Here is a 17,429-nt window from a genome sequence, read left to right on the forward strand (position 1 = left end):
AAATCTTTCAGGAACCTATAAAAGAAAAATGTTCTCTAACAGAAAAGATGATAGGATCCTCTATGGATTCCTGCCATTGACACCAACCAGATAATCAGCATCAAGGGAAAACTTTTCACAAACCAAGTATGATCAAATTATTTGGTATTCTCAGTAGGCAGAGAAAGACTAAATAGCTTCACACTACTGTCTCTGAATTTAAAAGACAAGTGAGTTTTCTTATTGGTAAGAAAAGGGATAAAAGATGTGAAGTGCACAGATATGCCCTGTGACAACTTCAGTGAGAGCATGCTTCAAATATCTAGAGACCAAGTTATCTGAATTTGAATCAATGTGGTGGATTATATAGAACACAGATTCCCTTCCAACAGCATCAGAAACAGCCAGCGTAGACTCAAGTTATGTCTGCTTTGAACAGAACAGTTCACATTAAGGGAACAATTATCTGAAGCACTTAAGGGACACATAAATGTCCCAGAAAATTTCTGCGTTCCCAAACAGCTGCACTATCAAGTTAGCCTAACTCTATCACTTTAGTTTCTTACAATTCAAGAGTTCATGACTTTGAGACCACAGAATACATATGTCATGCTAAATCTCTGCAAGCTCTGCTTTAGTACAAAGCAGTATTTCCTAATATGAAGAGAAAAATCTCAGCCACATTTTACTACCAGTTCTGCCTAGAAATTACAATACAGCATTTCTGGGTTTTTTGCTATTTTTCCAAATATGTTGTCCCATTTTAAAGAAAGTTCAGTATTTCAAAGAGCTAATGCTACCATATTTAACCAAGGATAATTACTGCCCTCAATACCCAATACGTAATTCTAGTCAAATATCCATCTTGCATTTTTTAGCCTTAAGCAGTCTTTAGAAACTAATGCATTTCAACATGAGGAAAAGAAGTCTCTTGGAACACATTATAGCAGCCAGGAAAAGAATGCCCTTTAGCTTGCTTGCTTATGAAGAGTGTCAAACCAAATAATAATTTCGTAAAAAATAATGACATATTTACGGTAAGTTTTTTAAAACATGTCCTTTGTAGATCAAAAACATGTAAAAATTTATTCTTACAAGAAAAAGTAGCAGAATATACTTTGAACATACCTTCACAGACTGTGAATTTGTGCGCAACAGTTTACGGATCACCAAGAGAACAAAATCCATTTCTTCTGTACGCTCATGGACCTGGAAGACATCCACGATTTAATTTTCATTCATTCATGCTCTTTTTTTCAACAATCTCTTCCTTTGTTACTTATGTTTTAATTATGTAACTTGGAACAACAGTACATTTTCACAGAAGAAAACATACCTTTTAAGACTATGCATGTTAATCACCTTTTAAAATCCCAACACAGTTGCTCAGATGACTACAGCACTCTCTGTGAAAATCATATGCCACTATTAAGCCAGGACAATTGTAGAATAATGACCAGAAAACCAATCATGAGCTCTAGCCACTAGTTCTACTAGAGCTGACAATAATAGCTGAAGCGATACTGAAGTTGGGTAAGTCAACTGTACTAGTAAGATCACAAATGATCCAGGCAGGGACTATGCTGGCTTGTCTACAAGCTAAAGCAAAAGGAATAGACATCCCTTCTTCCCAATGGCTTCTAGCTATGATCAAAATACAAAACATTAATTCCTACCCAATTCTTTATATATCCTAGCGCCTGTCTTTTCTCACTACTCCTTGCAGTTCAATAAGTACTTCTACTTAATGTTGTCATTAAGTCATTAATTATTACATTGAGTGCAGTAGTTTCTTCCGGAGCTCAACCTTCAAAGGTCAACATTTGTTGCCTGTAAGGTAATTAGCATATTCTAACATAATAAAAAGATATACTTATTTCAGTACTGCTCCATTACGAAAACAATTTAGCTAAGGCAGTTTTCAGGCTGACAGCAAGGTCTTGCTGTGAGAACTCGTGATTTTCTGACCTAGGTTTCTTTAGGTATGTTCCTAAGGGCCAGCAGTACTCCAGGAGGGCTGGGACCTGCAGTTAAAAATGCAGTGGAGAACATCTGGTTGTTAAAATGGTTACTGTTGGGTAAAGATCACAATATAGGAAGCAGATGTAGGGAAAAAATGGCATACAGGAAAGAGGAGGGACTAGAATTTCAGCTGGGGAAGCAAAACACACATACACTCTTGAAAGCTAGAAGCTGCTGGAAGAAGTGGTACAAGCTGGTACCATCAGTTCAAATTATAGCACCAAGCAAACAAGGTGAAAAATCCCTGCATAATTCTGTTCTCCTGCATAAGGGGCCAGAAAACTTCACTCATTAATTTTCCTATCTAATTAGTAATTTTTAAAACTAAAGGAACAATGTAACACTTCTCTTATGTATGCATCTTCTATTGTTAAACTTTTGCATCATATTATCTAATCTGCATTTCCTTATGTTTGGCTTAAAAATGCTAAGGTTTGCAAGACTCTGCTAATATACGAGAGTGATCTCAAATATTTCCCATGAAGATAACTAGTACAATTCTTTGGAATTCGGGGTTTTTTGGTTCTTCTGTCCGTTTGAACAAAGTCCTAGTGTTTCTTCACAGAAAGGCGTAACAATTTGTTCAATCTCTTCCAGGTTTTCAAAGTGCCATTTCAAGTGTACTCATGACAGCCTTCATTATTACTGTAAGTGTTAACGGTATACCAAGTACTATCTCCCTGCTTCTCAAGTATCCAAGAATCAAAGTCACTCTCAGCTACACTATCATAACAGAATAAAACCAAAAAAAGCATTAAAAAACCCCACCAAAAAAAAACCCTGTAAATCCTCTTCTATGTCACTACATCCCAAGATTTAAGTCCTCCATCTTACATGTGATTTATATGGTTTGTGAAAGAACGATTTCACACCTGACTCTTAAAACAGTCAAATACTGCTTACCACAGAAAATAAACATGAACACATGTAAAAATATACAAACTACAAAAAACCTACAAGTATATTTTCTTTAGCTTTTTAGTGAATAACAATAATAATGAATAATGAGTGGACTGAAAATCCAGTGAGACAGAGAACCTTCAGAGAGCTGTTTTATTCTTCAGAACATCCCTGAAGAGTAAAGACTCTTTCTAAAGGCAGTAATAACCAAGTGAGTAAATAACTAGCTGCCCCTTCCTAGTAGGCCTAGCCGACACATTTCTGAAATCCACACAGTGGATCACAGAAAACATTTCAAGGCACTCAAATCACAAGCTAAGCACTCTCAAAACTCCTCTCCTCAGTTCTAAACTTTGTTGCTCAAAAGATCAGAGACAAGCCCATTTCAAGAAGAGCTAGACAACTTACACAAAGCATCTTTATAAAAACTGGTCTGCATTTTCTTTCACTGGCATGGTACGGGAGAAAGAGAATAAGGGTTTTTTAATATGAAATTTAAACTTATTTTCACCAACTTACTTCATCAATGAAAATGTGTGTGAATTCAGCTAGGCTTTTGTCACTAACTATTTTCTCAAGAAGAACTCCAGTTGTCATGTACAGCAACCTTGTATCCTTTGTCGAAACGTTCTTTAAACTGACCTAACAGTGAAAAAAATAATGCAGACAAGAACAGGTAATGTATTTACAGGAACATGCAGCTGAAAGAACTCCAAAATGAAACTCTGTACAAATGTGTTCTTAAAGCCCAGAACCAGTTAACTGTAAACATTTTCTGTAGGATAAATTAAAAAATACTTTAAAACCCTGAAGTTTATAAAGTAAAGGATCAAAATTCCTTGCTGGGGGCTCTAGCCTGAGAAGAATTCTAGAAAGGCTTTTAAAGGTACATACATGGATCTTTCCACCAATATACAGAGCAAGATTTTGCCAAAATATAGTTTGCTCACTGGACAGGATAAAGAAAAGGAAAGAGGTATAATGTATCACCAAGACCAGGCAACTTATTCGTGAGGAGAAAGTTCTACAATCCAACGTTAAGAAGTGGATTTTTGATTTCTAAAATACTTCTGTACCTTTAGCGATCTCGGGGTGCTACTTACCCAGTCAGGCAGAGCCATGACCACCTTTTTACTTTCAGCTTTTACAACAGTTTAGAGCAGACGAGTCTATCATCACCTGTGCTACTTCCATTTCTGCTCAGCTCATACAAGTGCTTGTAAAACAAGCACGGCACACCTACTTATACTGTCCTGAAGACTGTTTGAAAGCACACCACCATTTTATATTTTTAAGACTTATTAAGCCTAATAAAACAGTTTAGCAATTTTATGACAAATTAATTCAAGGTATCAAATCATATGAAAGACTTTATGTAGAAAGTGCTTTGAAAAAAACCCAACATACACAACCCACAGAAATTCTAGAAAATGATAACTGGAGGTTATTAATATTGGCTTAGTTAAAATCTGAAATACTGTCAGATCATAATCTTTGTGGAATTATCTAGAGAGTGTTCACCTCAAACTTCAGAGTTATGTAAAAAAAATTTTTTTTTCTTTACTGCAGTATTTGTTATAGATAGAGAACAAAAAAAATTTTGATACTTAAAGAACGGCATTCAGTAGGGATGACAAAGATTCTTTTAACAGGAAAATGAAGCTAATCTATCTGCACAGCCCTGTAATATGGTACTGATATAGCTACAAACAGGCCATAAGCTTTGTACTGAGTTTGCAAGGCCTCAGGACTACGGCATGTCAGGCCTGCTCTTCGAACTTTTCTTAACCTGCTTTCACCTTCACTTTACTTGGTCTCATTGTGACAACAATTTAATGTTGTGTAGAAATACAAAGGCCTTGTACAGTAGCAGAGACCTTGGGAAGTGGAGAATTAGGATGTGGCATAGAAGAAAGCAGATGTGAAATGAGGCAGAAGCTTGGCACTGTAGACCCCATGCTATAAATAACTCTGCAATGGTCAGTTAAAGAGAAAAACCTCTTAGACCTGGAACTGGAAAAAAGTGGTTTTATGGGTAACAAAGAGAAAACATCTACAATACATAAACAGCACCATATGTTGTACCTTTGGAAGTAACCTGGAGCTGCAGACCAATAAAGAAAAAGAAAGCTGTAAATGCATGTTAGAAAGCATATATACACATAACCCTGAGTGGAAGAAAGAAAGGAAGAAACAACAAGAATGAAGAAGAAACCAACAGGTATTCCTCCCAGCAAAGGACTCCAGAAGCAAAAATCTCTCTCTGAACATCCTACCACCACCAGGATGAACCCAGCGGCCTTAGGACCCAGATAAGCTAGTCCAGAGACAGCTTTGTCAAACTACCAGTGAAATAATGATCACAGCGGTTTCTTGTGGTTACTGACAAATTGCTGCTTGCAGCACCAGTATCTGTGTCACAAAATGAAAGCAGCATCAAGTTTATAAATGGGAGATAGAACTGAGTTTGAAGCTGAGTTGGACAAAACGAAGGGAGGAGGTAGATTTAAGAAGAAAAACTAATTCAAGTTTTTTTACATTAAGAAGAAATGACAGTATGTTCATGAAACGATCTGAAACAAATATAAATGTATGAAAGTACTACATTTACCTGTCAGCTGTGTCAAAAAAGTCAAACAAATCAAGTATGTTAAGGCATTTAAAGGAAAAATGACAATACAGCTCTCCTGCAACAATTTCAGTGTCTAATAATATAGATGTGTCCAATAATCAGAATGTAGACAAATATTTCTGTTGGAGTCTTGCTAGCATTTATAGTTGTTCAACTTTAAAAGCTTAACCATTTAATTATGAAAGTTTAACACAGGGATAGCTAGAAACCTGCAATTCCACTTTAAAAGCAGATTCTCTAATATTTTATCAGTATGTTAGATATGTTTAAAAGTAATCAAGAAAGAAGATACAGTACTTTAAAAATGTATTTTTAAATACAATTTTAAATTTTCTCATACCTGGTATCCTACAAATCCTCCTAGTGTCACCGATCGTTCCTTGCTAATCCACCTGGCAATGCTGCTGGCACCAATTTTCCGAGGCTGGGTAACAGCAATCTTGCAGTAGATAGATCGCTGAATGCAATAATCCAAAATATATTGTGGAATCTGTGTGCTCTTACCACTTCCAGTTGCTCCTTGTACAATCACAACTGAATTGCTTTCTATCAGAGACACTATCTGAAACAATTTTTCAAGAAAACTTGTAAGTCTACAAACAACTCAAAAGACATTTCAAACAGATTTGAAATATCAGTAGCTTCCAGGCCACGTATTAGATCTCTATAAAACACTGCCGTATTTTCTATCATCTTCTGGGCATCTGTAGATAACTGGACTCCTAAAACACATTAGAAGATCACAGAAAAATACATGGGCATGCACTTGCTGATATATTTTACATAAATACCTATAAACAGAAAGTATAAAAGCAATCAATGTTTCTTCCTCTAGGAACTTTTATACACTGTTTTTGTACAACAAACAAAGGTTTTGTACAATGGTTAAAACAAGAAACAGAAGTTTCCTTCTGGAAAAAAACCCAAACCAAACCAAAACATTATTTCCAGCTTTATTCTACAGTGAAGAAAATACAATGAAATTACCTCTTCCCTGTGTTTGGCTACAGGCATATCTGCATATTTATGATCAGTTTTCGGTATAGAAGTCCAATCACTTGATTCACACTGAGACAATGAAGTATCTAAGCATAAAAATAACCAAGAGTAAGTTATTTCAATAGAGAAAGGGAAAGGCCAGCAAAGAATATGATAACAGTATTTGAAAACCTAACTTCTATCAAATTTGAATCACAGACTTTTTATTATAAATTGAATTAATAATTTTTAATATTAGTAGATTGAAGAGATTTTCTGTGTTTATGCAACTGCTGTTTTATAGGCAGCAGCTCTGCAGAACAATGCTTCTGTGTATGTCACTGTCAATGTCAAAGATGTATAGAATTCTATAAGTCTATATGCTTTTCTCTTAATTAGAAAACCAGTATTTTTGCAGTTTGCATTACAACTGCCAACTATAACTGTATTCCCAAGAACTTTTTTGATAATACTGAAAAAATGCCTTATTGATGTACCTGTAGGTTGCTTCCCTTAAAGCCTATTGGATCCACAATACAAAATAACCCATAATTTAATAGGAAGACCAGTTAAACCAAGTCTGGTAAGAATCATCATCTGGTCATGATGACCCTTCAATGTGGTACCACATTCTGCAGTCTCTTGGCAGGTCATTATCACGGCGTAATACAGGACAAAAAAAGTCTTACAGTGCTACCATGAGTTTCTGCTCAGCTGCTTGCTGTCAGTTCAACCATGAAGAACAAAAGAGCAAGGAGACAGCTGTGGAGGCAGGTGTAGAATGGGAAAACGAGGACAAGGCTTTGGCATGCAACAATTTTGCAAGTTACAATTAAACAATTTGGCTAAAAGCAGAAATGCTTTCTATTTCAAATGGATTTCACCAGGTATTATGGTGAAATATATGTATTTGCATACAGATAATAAAAACTTAGACTTTGGGGGGTTTTGTTATTTCTCTAGGAAATACACAGAGTAGTGGGAAAGAAATCTAGTATTCTTTTTACAAAGGTAATATTTACTGTAAAATAAAGTCTATAGCCTAAGTACCTGACTGCACAGTTATAGTAACCTTTCCAAAGAAAGGAAGCTAAGAATCTCACACAGCAGTGAAGCAAAAGCAAGTAGAACAACTTCTTTTGTCTCTGTACCATACCTGAATATGCTCCAACCCACCAAATTGTTTTTAAGTGTCATGGAATACAAAATAGGTTATTCCCACATTAAAACAAACCCCCCAAAGTTGGACAGTTCATTACGACAGTTTCATAGAGGACTAAACCCCAGAGTTCTCCCACCCTCTCCAGCAAGGAAGGTTCTTCCCCTAGATTCTGTGTAATGTCACAGTTATAGTACACACACTGCACAGTGACGTACTTAGAACTACTAAACACATAGGAAACAGAATTTAATAGCAGCACCCCTTGAAAATACTAACTATCCTCTTTAAAATACTTTTGGTCAAGTTTCTAAATAAATTCCCCAGGAAAATTCATATGAGTGTTCTGTCACTGCAAGGCTGTACAAAGGTTGACTGGCTTCCCTCTGGCACAAACATGCCCCTATTGAGACATCAGTAATTCTGCAAGATTTGACCAATGCTGGAAGAAATCTGAGGCTGCTAGGGAAAAGATCCCAGTGTCAGCATATTCCTGCTAAAGCAACACAGCCTTACCACCTCTATCAGGTTTTCCATGTAACAACTTCAATTTTGAAAAATTTTTCAAAAGTATACAACAGGTGACAGCAGCAATTCTGTAACAGTGCTTATGAAAAAATGGAGAGACAAAGAAATTTAAATAGTAAGATTCACATAAGCTTCTCTAACTCAGTAAAAACCCAGTGTATTAATAAATGATTAACCTAAAATTCAATTAAGTTACAAACCAGAAACAAATAATTCTTGTACCTACTAAATAACCAAATCAATTTAATCAATTCTGTGTATCTCACTTTTTTCAATAGATAAAATGTAACTTTTTTTTATATTGCTTTTTCTGACAGCTCTAGGACAGCAATATCTACCTTCTCCTAAGCATGTAAGTTTGGAAAAAAAATTATCCCAAAAGTAAATGGTCATTCAGTGTGCCGAGTCTGAGAACTGGCAGCCATATAACCATGTAGTAAATGCTGCAAGTACTGAAGACTCTATGGTTTGGTTTTTTCTCTTCAAGACATGTACCCTGTGCTTAAACTGAAAGAAACATTACTGAGTTTGCCTGGGGAACTAATACCATGACAACTGTAAGACTTCTGTCTAGAGCAGACAGTAGTTTTGGGCCTCAGAGTACAATGGAAACCAGACGTATACTGATGCTACCCAAGCAGCCATGAAAAGAAACTGTGGATACAAACTTTTTCTGAAATGCAGTATAATAACTACTGAAAAAACAGAACTGGGGTTGGGAACATGAGTAACCATCTTACAAGACCTTAAACTTTCACCCCCTACTTTTTTTTTTTTTTTTTTTTAAAAAAAAAAGTATTCTGAGAAATAAAGACTCACTGCAGAATAGAAATACTTGAACATAAACCCCCTACAACATTCCAAGGCTGTTCTACTCATTACTCTTTAGGAAAAACAGATCACTTCTGCAAATACAGAGGCATCTACAGATTCAAGGACCTATAGGACTACAGACCTCAGCAAAAAAGGAACTAAGTTTCACTTTCAATTGCATATACTTTATGGAAAACATTACTAAGATTAGGACAACAAACGCAACGCATGCACACTTCCAAACTGAAAAAAGCATGCAAGTGCCCACCGTGCCAGTTTATGCCAAGCAAAATATTTCTGTGTATAAAAAGTATTAATGGCAATCCAGAATAACTAATATTAATTTCCCTATTCAGTCAGTGCAAAACCAAACTGAAAACTCAGTTATAGGAAAAATTAAGTTGCCTGATCACCTCCTTTTCAATTATTATTAAAGTTCTGTAGAGACATGTTGACTGCCATGACTAAAACAAGTCTACTGCCCATGGAAGGAGCGATTTTCCAATATATCACTTATTCCAGCCCATATAGCAGATGTATTCCTTCTAGTTCCTGTTTTCTGAAGTTATTTTGAAGAGATCCTTTTATACAAGATAAGATTTTTGTGTTCACCAGTTCTGGGAGGAGAGATGTACAGCTGAATCCTGGTACCCTTCACTAAGCAAATTAAAATGAGATGCATTAAAAAAAAAAAACCCAAACTTGAAAGTACTGGTTAGGTGACTGAAAGGAGATGCTTACTACATAAAGGAGATAATTCTGTCGAGCTACAAACACACAAAGTCATTACTGCTAGCAAGCAACCTCATAAGAAAGGAAAGCCACAGGAAACAACTACACTTCTACACTGAGCCACAAAGCATTAGGACTTAACAGTAAGTCAGCCTACTTCAGTCATAATGCAATGTACATCAAGTTGTTGCTGACTGAGCCTTGAAGAGCTTAATCCAGAGCCTGGGCAAAGCAATTATCCTTCCAGACTGGGGAAAGCAGGCTAACAGTTTTCTGCATCTTGAAGTGCTGGCTGCTGAAGGACACCCCCAGGTAACATTAAAATCCCTAAGAAAATATCACATAGTCTCTCCTCCTGAGACTTTTGTTGTCCATGGCAATCCTCTCCAACTTCTGCATATTTTGAATACAAAAGGTTTTGGGGTAAAGATCTGTTCTATGATTAATTTTCCTGACATGAACCTGTTCTGAATCCAAAACATTTAAGGAACTCTATAACTTATGTCAGAAACAATGGTTAAATTGCTGCTTCTCTGCAAGCAATTACTTCACCTGGGATGCAGAAGATCCCCAGAAGAGATCCATTTAATGGTGTAAAAATGAAAACAGAAGAGGAAAGAAACCTGCCACTCACAAAGCTGCATGAAAATAATTATACAGGCAACCTTTAAAAGAGAATTTTTTAAGGATTTTAGAAGCTTTCTTAAAACTCTTAATGCATACAGTTTAGAATACACACACACTCCTCCAGATACTTAAAATAGGCAAGTGTCACACACGTAGCTCTGGAAGGTTTCCCTGTGCACATCCTGTGACCCTGCTGTATCAAAGGTGTGCGTAAGTCTGTCTCTGAAACACCCAGTACCAACTGCAAAACTAGCTGAATGGGCCAGGCAATAAGAACTGCTAATGTTCTACTTGTTTTGGCTAACAGTTCTGACAACTTATTTTCTTCTGCTTTTACTTAATCCCTTCAACTTCCTTTTCACAGCAGTATCATTTCTACCATGTTCCACAGAAGCCAGAACTCTAAATGCAGTTCCCTGACTATCTGTTTTCCTGACACAGAAGCAGATAGGCACTTCTATTTGTCCTCTCAGAATAAAAGCATATGTGCTTTCAAAGAAATTGGAAAGCACAAAATTTAAACTCAACAGAACTCCATAAAACAACAAAGCACAAGCAAACACAACAGTTTCAGTAACACTGTAAGATTTAATAGGCTGTCAATTTGTACAGAAGATACCATCTACAGTAAGAATAGCAATTCAGCAAGAAAGAAGCAACAGAAGGGGTACCAACGCTGAAACCTTAAGGGCAAATCAGTTTCTCATTTCCATGCTGTTCAGCTTATTTCTTGACTACATTTGTACTCAACACAGCTAGAGTGGTATGGTCTGGTCTAGATAAATCCTTGATTGTAAATGACAATTTTCATATTCTTAAATAAAAAAATGCACTTCTAGATTGGTATAGCTGGTAGTTACAAACGGGTCTTGGAGCTCTTGAAATCTGTATAATGAACATAATACTCCTAGAAAATAGCAGTCTCATTAACAACAACACATTTATAATCCATAAATTTAACATTACAAATATCATGCTCACTCACTGAGCTGCTTTATTATAGTATCCTAACACAATATTCCTGAACCTGTCTGTTAAGTCAAAGTTGCTAGCAATAAGAACTAGGATTTTCTGAAATTTTTGTGTTATTCCACATCCAGGTGGGATTTTGCAGCTCATTCTCAGAATGCTGCAGGAATCTTCCAGTCCATCACTACCCAGTCTGGTGAGAGTCCCCCACTGGATCACACACAGACGGGAGCAGAGCACTGACCGTAGGAGGGAGGCACCAACGCTGCATGGAGCAGCTCCGGAAGCAGCTGAGACTCCAGGCCATGACACAGACAAAGAGTAAGAAAAGGAGAGAAAACAAGGACAGAGGAAAACATCTAATACATTAATAACAAGAGAGCATGTATATGCTAGTATTTTAGTAATTTTTTAGTGTTGTTTGCTAACTAGATGCTGTTTAAGTAAGTTATGACTAAAAGACAGAAATAAATATCAGAAATATAAATTTCAAAGACAAACACTTTAGGGTAGACCAAGAGAAAACAGGTACTTATAAAAGTACTGGGATGACTGTGCAGAAGTTATTTCCTAAAAAGCCTTACAACCCTGTTTCTTTTACAGGAGGAACATTGCTGGCATCAGCTCAATTCAAAATTAAGCAGGCCACCAGTGCTGCTAGATTAAGTTGCTAACCTACCTTAGGCAGAATGCTGATTTAACAGCTGAAGGACATTAAATGATCTACAATACTTCCTTGAATTAATGCCACTATACCTTTAAAGAAACATCTGAGGAACTTAGCTTAGTCAACTTGTTGCTGTCCTTCCTTTGCAGTAAACCACAGGAAAAACTAGGGAACACCGCATTACTGAACTACAACATTCAAAGCTGCTTCAAGTCTCTTTTCACCTTTTCCCATTTTCACTTTTCAAAACCTCATCCTCTCCCCCAAATTTTATGTAATGTCAAGTGAACAAGAGATAGTATTTTGTGATTAGCACAGATGGTCAGATGCACTGCACATGCTGAACAGGCCAACTGCACCTATTACCTCCCAGCTGATGAGACCAGGCAGTTTCATCACCTAAATTCCAGATGTCATATAATTTGCAGAAGCACTGAAGGATAGTAATTTCTAGACAATTTCTCAATTTGTCCAATTTTGGTATATCAGCAAAAGGATACAAAAAGTTTTACAGTGAATGACACACAGAACAGACAAAACATATAAGTGTCCTTTTCTTGGGAAATCAGCTACATTAACAAATTTGGAAATTAAAGAGGCACAGTAAGAGTTTGAAGCTGAGCTGTCCTGACAAGTGAGTCAGCCTCATACTGCTTTTACCAGAGCTCCTAGGAAAGAAATGCCATCAGATTTCTCTCTAAAGGCAGGTCAAAGCAACAATCAATTATACACAGAAATAACATGGATAGAAAATGGGAAAACAAAATAAAGACATGAAGCCAAGGAGTGGCATCTTTTCCTTGCAGATATATTTCAATCATATATTAATATTTATCAATACAATAAGCCAGATACATGCACATATATCTATGTAACAGCATTATACACTGTGGTTTCCAGAAAATAATACCATGCCTGATACAAAACAAACAAATGCACATACAGCATTAAACAATACCGAGTAAGGTTTCATAGTTTTGTTTAAGGAAGAAGACAGGAGGAAAGACCACAGGGAGGAAAAGGACAGGTGTATCTGAGTTTATAATAGGAACCAACTTTTTTTTTTTTTTTTTACCTGGTTTATAGACAAGCCGATCATTTCCAACCTCATCTAGCTCTTGTGCCTCTGCTTGTCTGTATTTTTCAGCATATTCAGTTCCAGCACTCTCAATGATAGACAGCCTGAAGAGCAAAGAAATGACAAATTAATAAATGCTTCCTAATCTAAGTCATGGATATCTCTGGGAATAACAGCATTATACAGTAAGTTCAGAGTCTCCATGTCATGCAGGAACTACTTCAATGAACAAACTTCAGAAATAAATTTCATCTCTGCAGTTAGATACTAGCTGAAGGAAAATGCCACATTAAATATTTCTGTTTAGATTCCAAAAGACTGAGCTCCCAAAATAACATCCTTTAAGTTTTAAATACCTAGATATTTCTCTCCTAAAAAAAATCTATAATTTCTTCTGAACAAAGATGAAATATGATAGCTTTGTTTCACAAATTCTTGACACAATACAATTAAGAAAATACATTTAATCCTTGCATGCTTCCCTGGAGACAGGTGAAGCAGACAAGAGTAAATAGACTCATCTGACTGCTTTAAGGAAAAAACTTAGGTCTTTGACCCAAGAGATGACGATGGCCAGGAGGGGAAGGAGGGTGGTGCGGAAATTAACAGTCACGATGAAGGTATCAAAGTCAAGCACTCACTAGTTGAAGATAACATAATTAAGCTTGGCCACACAATCTCAATTTGGCAGCACTATATGCACATACTATACAGATTTTAGTGACATAACCAATTATTTTTCATTTCCATAAGACTGCAGCCTCACAAAGTGAACTGAAGACACTAATTCTGACAAGAAAAAACTGGTTATGCAGTAAATACAAGCTGTCCTTCAGCCCTCCACATGAAAAAAAGCCATCTGACTAAGGAAATGCTGTTATGGAGGAGCAAGCACTATTCGAATGTCAAAGCCCTGAGCAATAGCAAGCAAATCACTTCAACAAAACACTTCCACTGTGGGGTAGAGGCTAAAGGGTGAGAAAGGTAGGGCTGTGTTCATCATTTGCTGTAAAGACCATGCAAAAGCATCCGTATTTAAGGAGTAGCTGAAGCTAGCTAAGAAACAGTTTTAAGTAATACCAGATATATTCAATTAAATGCTCCTGGAGATGGAGTACTAGGCATTTCAAAATGGGCTCACAGAAGTATATATGTGCGTTTCACCTTTGCACAGCTCCAGGAAAACAAAGACAGGACGACCTTGGTGATTTTTGAGAGTACATTCATTTTATTTTGTTTGGTTATGTGGATAATTTCCTTCAGAAATTAGGTTTTCTGTGTTCAGAAAACAGCATGCAGAAAATAAACCTCAGGCTACACAATGAATAAAGAAAATATTTAATAGCCAGTCATTAAGAATGAACATTGCTCACTCGACGCACTGAATCAGGCTACAGTCTTGGGGAAAATCATATGCAATTGGAAAACTGCATATGGGCATACGAAATGAACAACCTTCATGATACCATTTTTCAATGTTTTTATGCTGAACTTTGAAGCTTTAGTAAAATTAAAAGCTTACACAATAATGTTATCTTTAAAATCAAAATGGGGAAAAAAAATCCTTATGAAGCCCCCTGGTGCTCTCCTAAGTCATCAGAACAATACAATCCTGCCAAGTAACCATTAATAAAGCCAGGAGTAGGAGGTATCATCCTATATGTATCTGGACAAACAGAAAGGGATGGAACATTTTTCTAATGACTGTTTCAACAAACATTTGCTTACAGCAGAGGAATTACAAGATTCAGAAAACTCAAATCCATTCTAGGCTAGGAAAGGACAATAGTAATAATGGGATTTTCTGGATTCTACTTATGAAGCATGTGTCCGTCCAATACACCAGCTATCTCTTCCCCATTTCTATTCCCTCTGACACAGTGAAAATCCAATTTCAGTACCCCTGTCCTGTTATAGCATATATTTCTCAGGCTTTCTAGATTGAGCCTTAGCACTCACCTACTTTTAGTCTCCTCCATGTCTTCTGATCCCCCAAATACATTATAACATTAGCAAAGAGCAACTTTTCAGCTGCATATATGAAAGATATTCAGAATTCTATGAAATGAAGAGGCAGTAAAAAGCACTTTTGTGACTCTTAACACAACTCCTAAAAATTTAAAGTCATCAATTTAAGGGAATGCAGGGAAGTTCAGATGTTCCGTTTTTCCTTCCTTCCTTCCTTCCTTATAATTTAAAAAAGAAGGTGAGAGTTTGATCTCATCCAAATCAACGGCATGTTTCATCCTCAGAATTGGTCAGATTTCTGTGGCTGAACCTACAGACATATGACATTATGTCCACCCTAAGTGGACAAAGGCAGACAAAATTATAAAGCACCGAGAACAGGATCAATCAGTAGCATCACTCAACAAGTAACTTTTGATATGTCCTAGCATCTGTAAAACGTAACACATCAGCTACCTATGAAGGTGTACACATCTCAAGACCTATCTATTTTGGAAAATACTTTCAGAAGTAACCGACATGGGAAGTTTGAGCCTGACAAGCAGCAGCCAGCCAGAGGCTTTCTATCCAGGCAAGAAGGTAGTACGCAGCATGCCTCTTTTTGGAAGAGAATTACCACTGTTTCTTACAAAGATAACAGGATACTTGCTTTATTCCTCATCATGTGGTTTAACTACTCTAACAGTTCTCTAAAGCATGACTAATCTTGATACATATGACTACTTAAACTAATTTTGAGCATATGATTGGGACAAAAATCTTTAAAAATATTTCTTACTTGGATTTAAAGGAAAATTCAGTATCATAATCATAGAATTAAATATAGCTGCCACTTCAGGGGAATTACTAGAAGGGAAACACAGTTTAACACCAGAAATTGTTGACACATCCAATTGTAAATGCTTTCAAATACACTGAGGGTGCCTGCCTTTCCTTAAATAAATTCAGCTAAAGGTCCTCCTTTTCTTCAAGCTATAGAAAGACCTCTAATAAGTCAACAAGGCCATCATAACAGAGTATGCTTGGTAAAGTTTTATATGTGACCATTTGAAATATTAACCAAAGCCTTTTTGCATACGCTTAATTATCACAAATAGAATCAACTGCCCAATCTCAACTATAACTGTGACAGATATTTTGTTTGGCTCTTTTCAGTGACATGCACTACAATGCCAATGCATATACCTAACACAGTTAACGTCTTTTAAGCAATGCTTAATAAAAGCCTTACTAGATGAACAGATACGTATGGTCTTATTCCCTGAAAATAGTAACACTGCTTACTCAAACCTGATTGTATAAAGAAAATATTCAAGTATGTAATGAAATTTCAAGGGTTAAGACGCACATCCAATTTCAGATGCATTTCTATTAACTATTTTAATTTGTGGTAGAAGCTCCTATTCAAGGCTATGTAACTTCAAGAACATTTCTGTCTTAGAGGCAAACAACTGAAACACAGAAGTGTTCTAGAGCTGTGTTTTTAAAAATTCTTATAGACGTACTTTTTGCTTACTTATATTCTGCCTCATTTGACACAAAAATCCCTGTTTACATGGGACTCTGAGTTAAACACAAAACTAGTGTCGCTCATTTCACAGATGACAAAAGGACCACCCTAAGTCATGGCTTCTAATCATACACACAAGCTGTCCACCTACTAGAAACCTTTAGAGGGAGATTCACTTGAAAAAACAGCCTTATAGCAAACACAGCAATATTTTGCTGTACAATTTTAGTACGATATATACAGTAGACTTTCAAAGCATTTTTTCTGAAACTAAAATAATGTGACACTTTACATAACTGAACATTTGCCATGACAGTAAATAACCTTCCACTGGGTTTACTGAAGGGCATACTAAAAATTACTTTGCTACTGACTGGCAGTTGGTGTTCCATACTTTTAGAAGACTGGTCTTACCTGCAGAAATACACAAACTTTAAAGAAATAATGTACTGTCATCCAAAACCCGTAAGTCACAAAAATAGAAGATTATTAGTAGAATTCAGAATAAGTGAAATCTTATAAATACTAGAGATTTTTACAAAGTGATTTTCAGATTATTTTAAGAGTCTAAGAATCAATGAGGTGCATGCTTTTTTCCACTCAAGAGAGCTGTCCTAAAACCTAGTTAACTAGAATTAATGATAAAGTCTTCATATACATGCATCTTAAAGGCTTGCACTGCTCTTCCTCACAGCAGATATTCAGAGCTCTTGTTTTAAAACCTTAACCATCTGGGGAGAGGGAGCACACTAATACAACTTCGGCAAAATCCTTAAAAATTCAAATGCAAACATTTGGATTTAAATAACTATGTAAACTCTACATCTCAAAAATATTTCTTCTATGTGAAAGTAGTAGCCCTGTAAG

General features: G+C 36.3%; 1 protein-coding gene across 7 annotated transcripts in view; it reads right to left on the reverse strand.

The window, feature by feature from the left end:
- TDRD9 (tudor domain containing 9) overlaps nucleotides 1-13,591 on the reverse strand; it is a 62,226-nt gene extending 48,635 nt beyond the window's left edge. The window contains exons 1-6 of one of the 7 annotated variants that reach the window (XM_026849766.1): nucleotides 13,441-13,591; nucleotides 13,082-13,188; nucleotides 6,521-6,618; nucleotides 5,874-6,095; nucleotides 3,421-3,543; nucleotides 1,108-1,188 (exon numbers count right to left, since the gene is read on the reverse strand). In XM_026849766.1, the coding sequence (XP_026705567.1) occupies nucleotides 1,108-1,188; nucleotides 3,421-3,543; nucleotides 5,874-6,095; nucleotides 6,521-6,547 (453 nt within the window). In that variant the 5' untranslated portion in view covers nucleotides 6,548-6,618; nucleotides 13,082-13,188; nucleotides 13,441-13,591. Of the gene's footprint in view, nucleotides 1-1,107; nucleotides 1,189-3,420; nucleotides 3,544-4,986; nucleotides 5,006-5,873; nucleotides 6,096-6,520; nucleotides 6,619-8,536; nucleotides 8,692-13,081; nucleotides 13,256-13,440 lie in introns of those variants that run through there. The other 6 variants (XR_003398514.1, XM_026849768.1, XM_026849765.1 and 3 more) reach the window with 6 other exon arrangements.
- Between the last annotated feature and the right edge of the window lie 3,838 nt (nucleotides 13,592-17,429).

The sequence above is a fragment of the Athene cunicularia genome, assembly GCF_003259725.1.
Source record: "Athene cunicularia isolate RWA chromosome 5 unlocalized genomic scaffold, athCun1 chr5_part1, whole genome shotgun sequence".
Taxonomy (NCBI): Eukaryota; Metazoa; Chordata; class Aves; order Strigiformes; family Strigidae; genus Athene; species Athene cunicularia.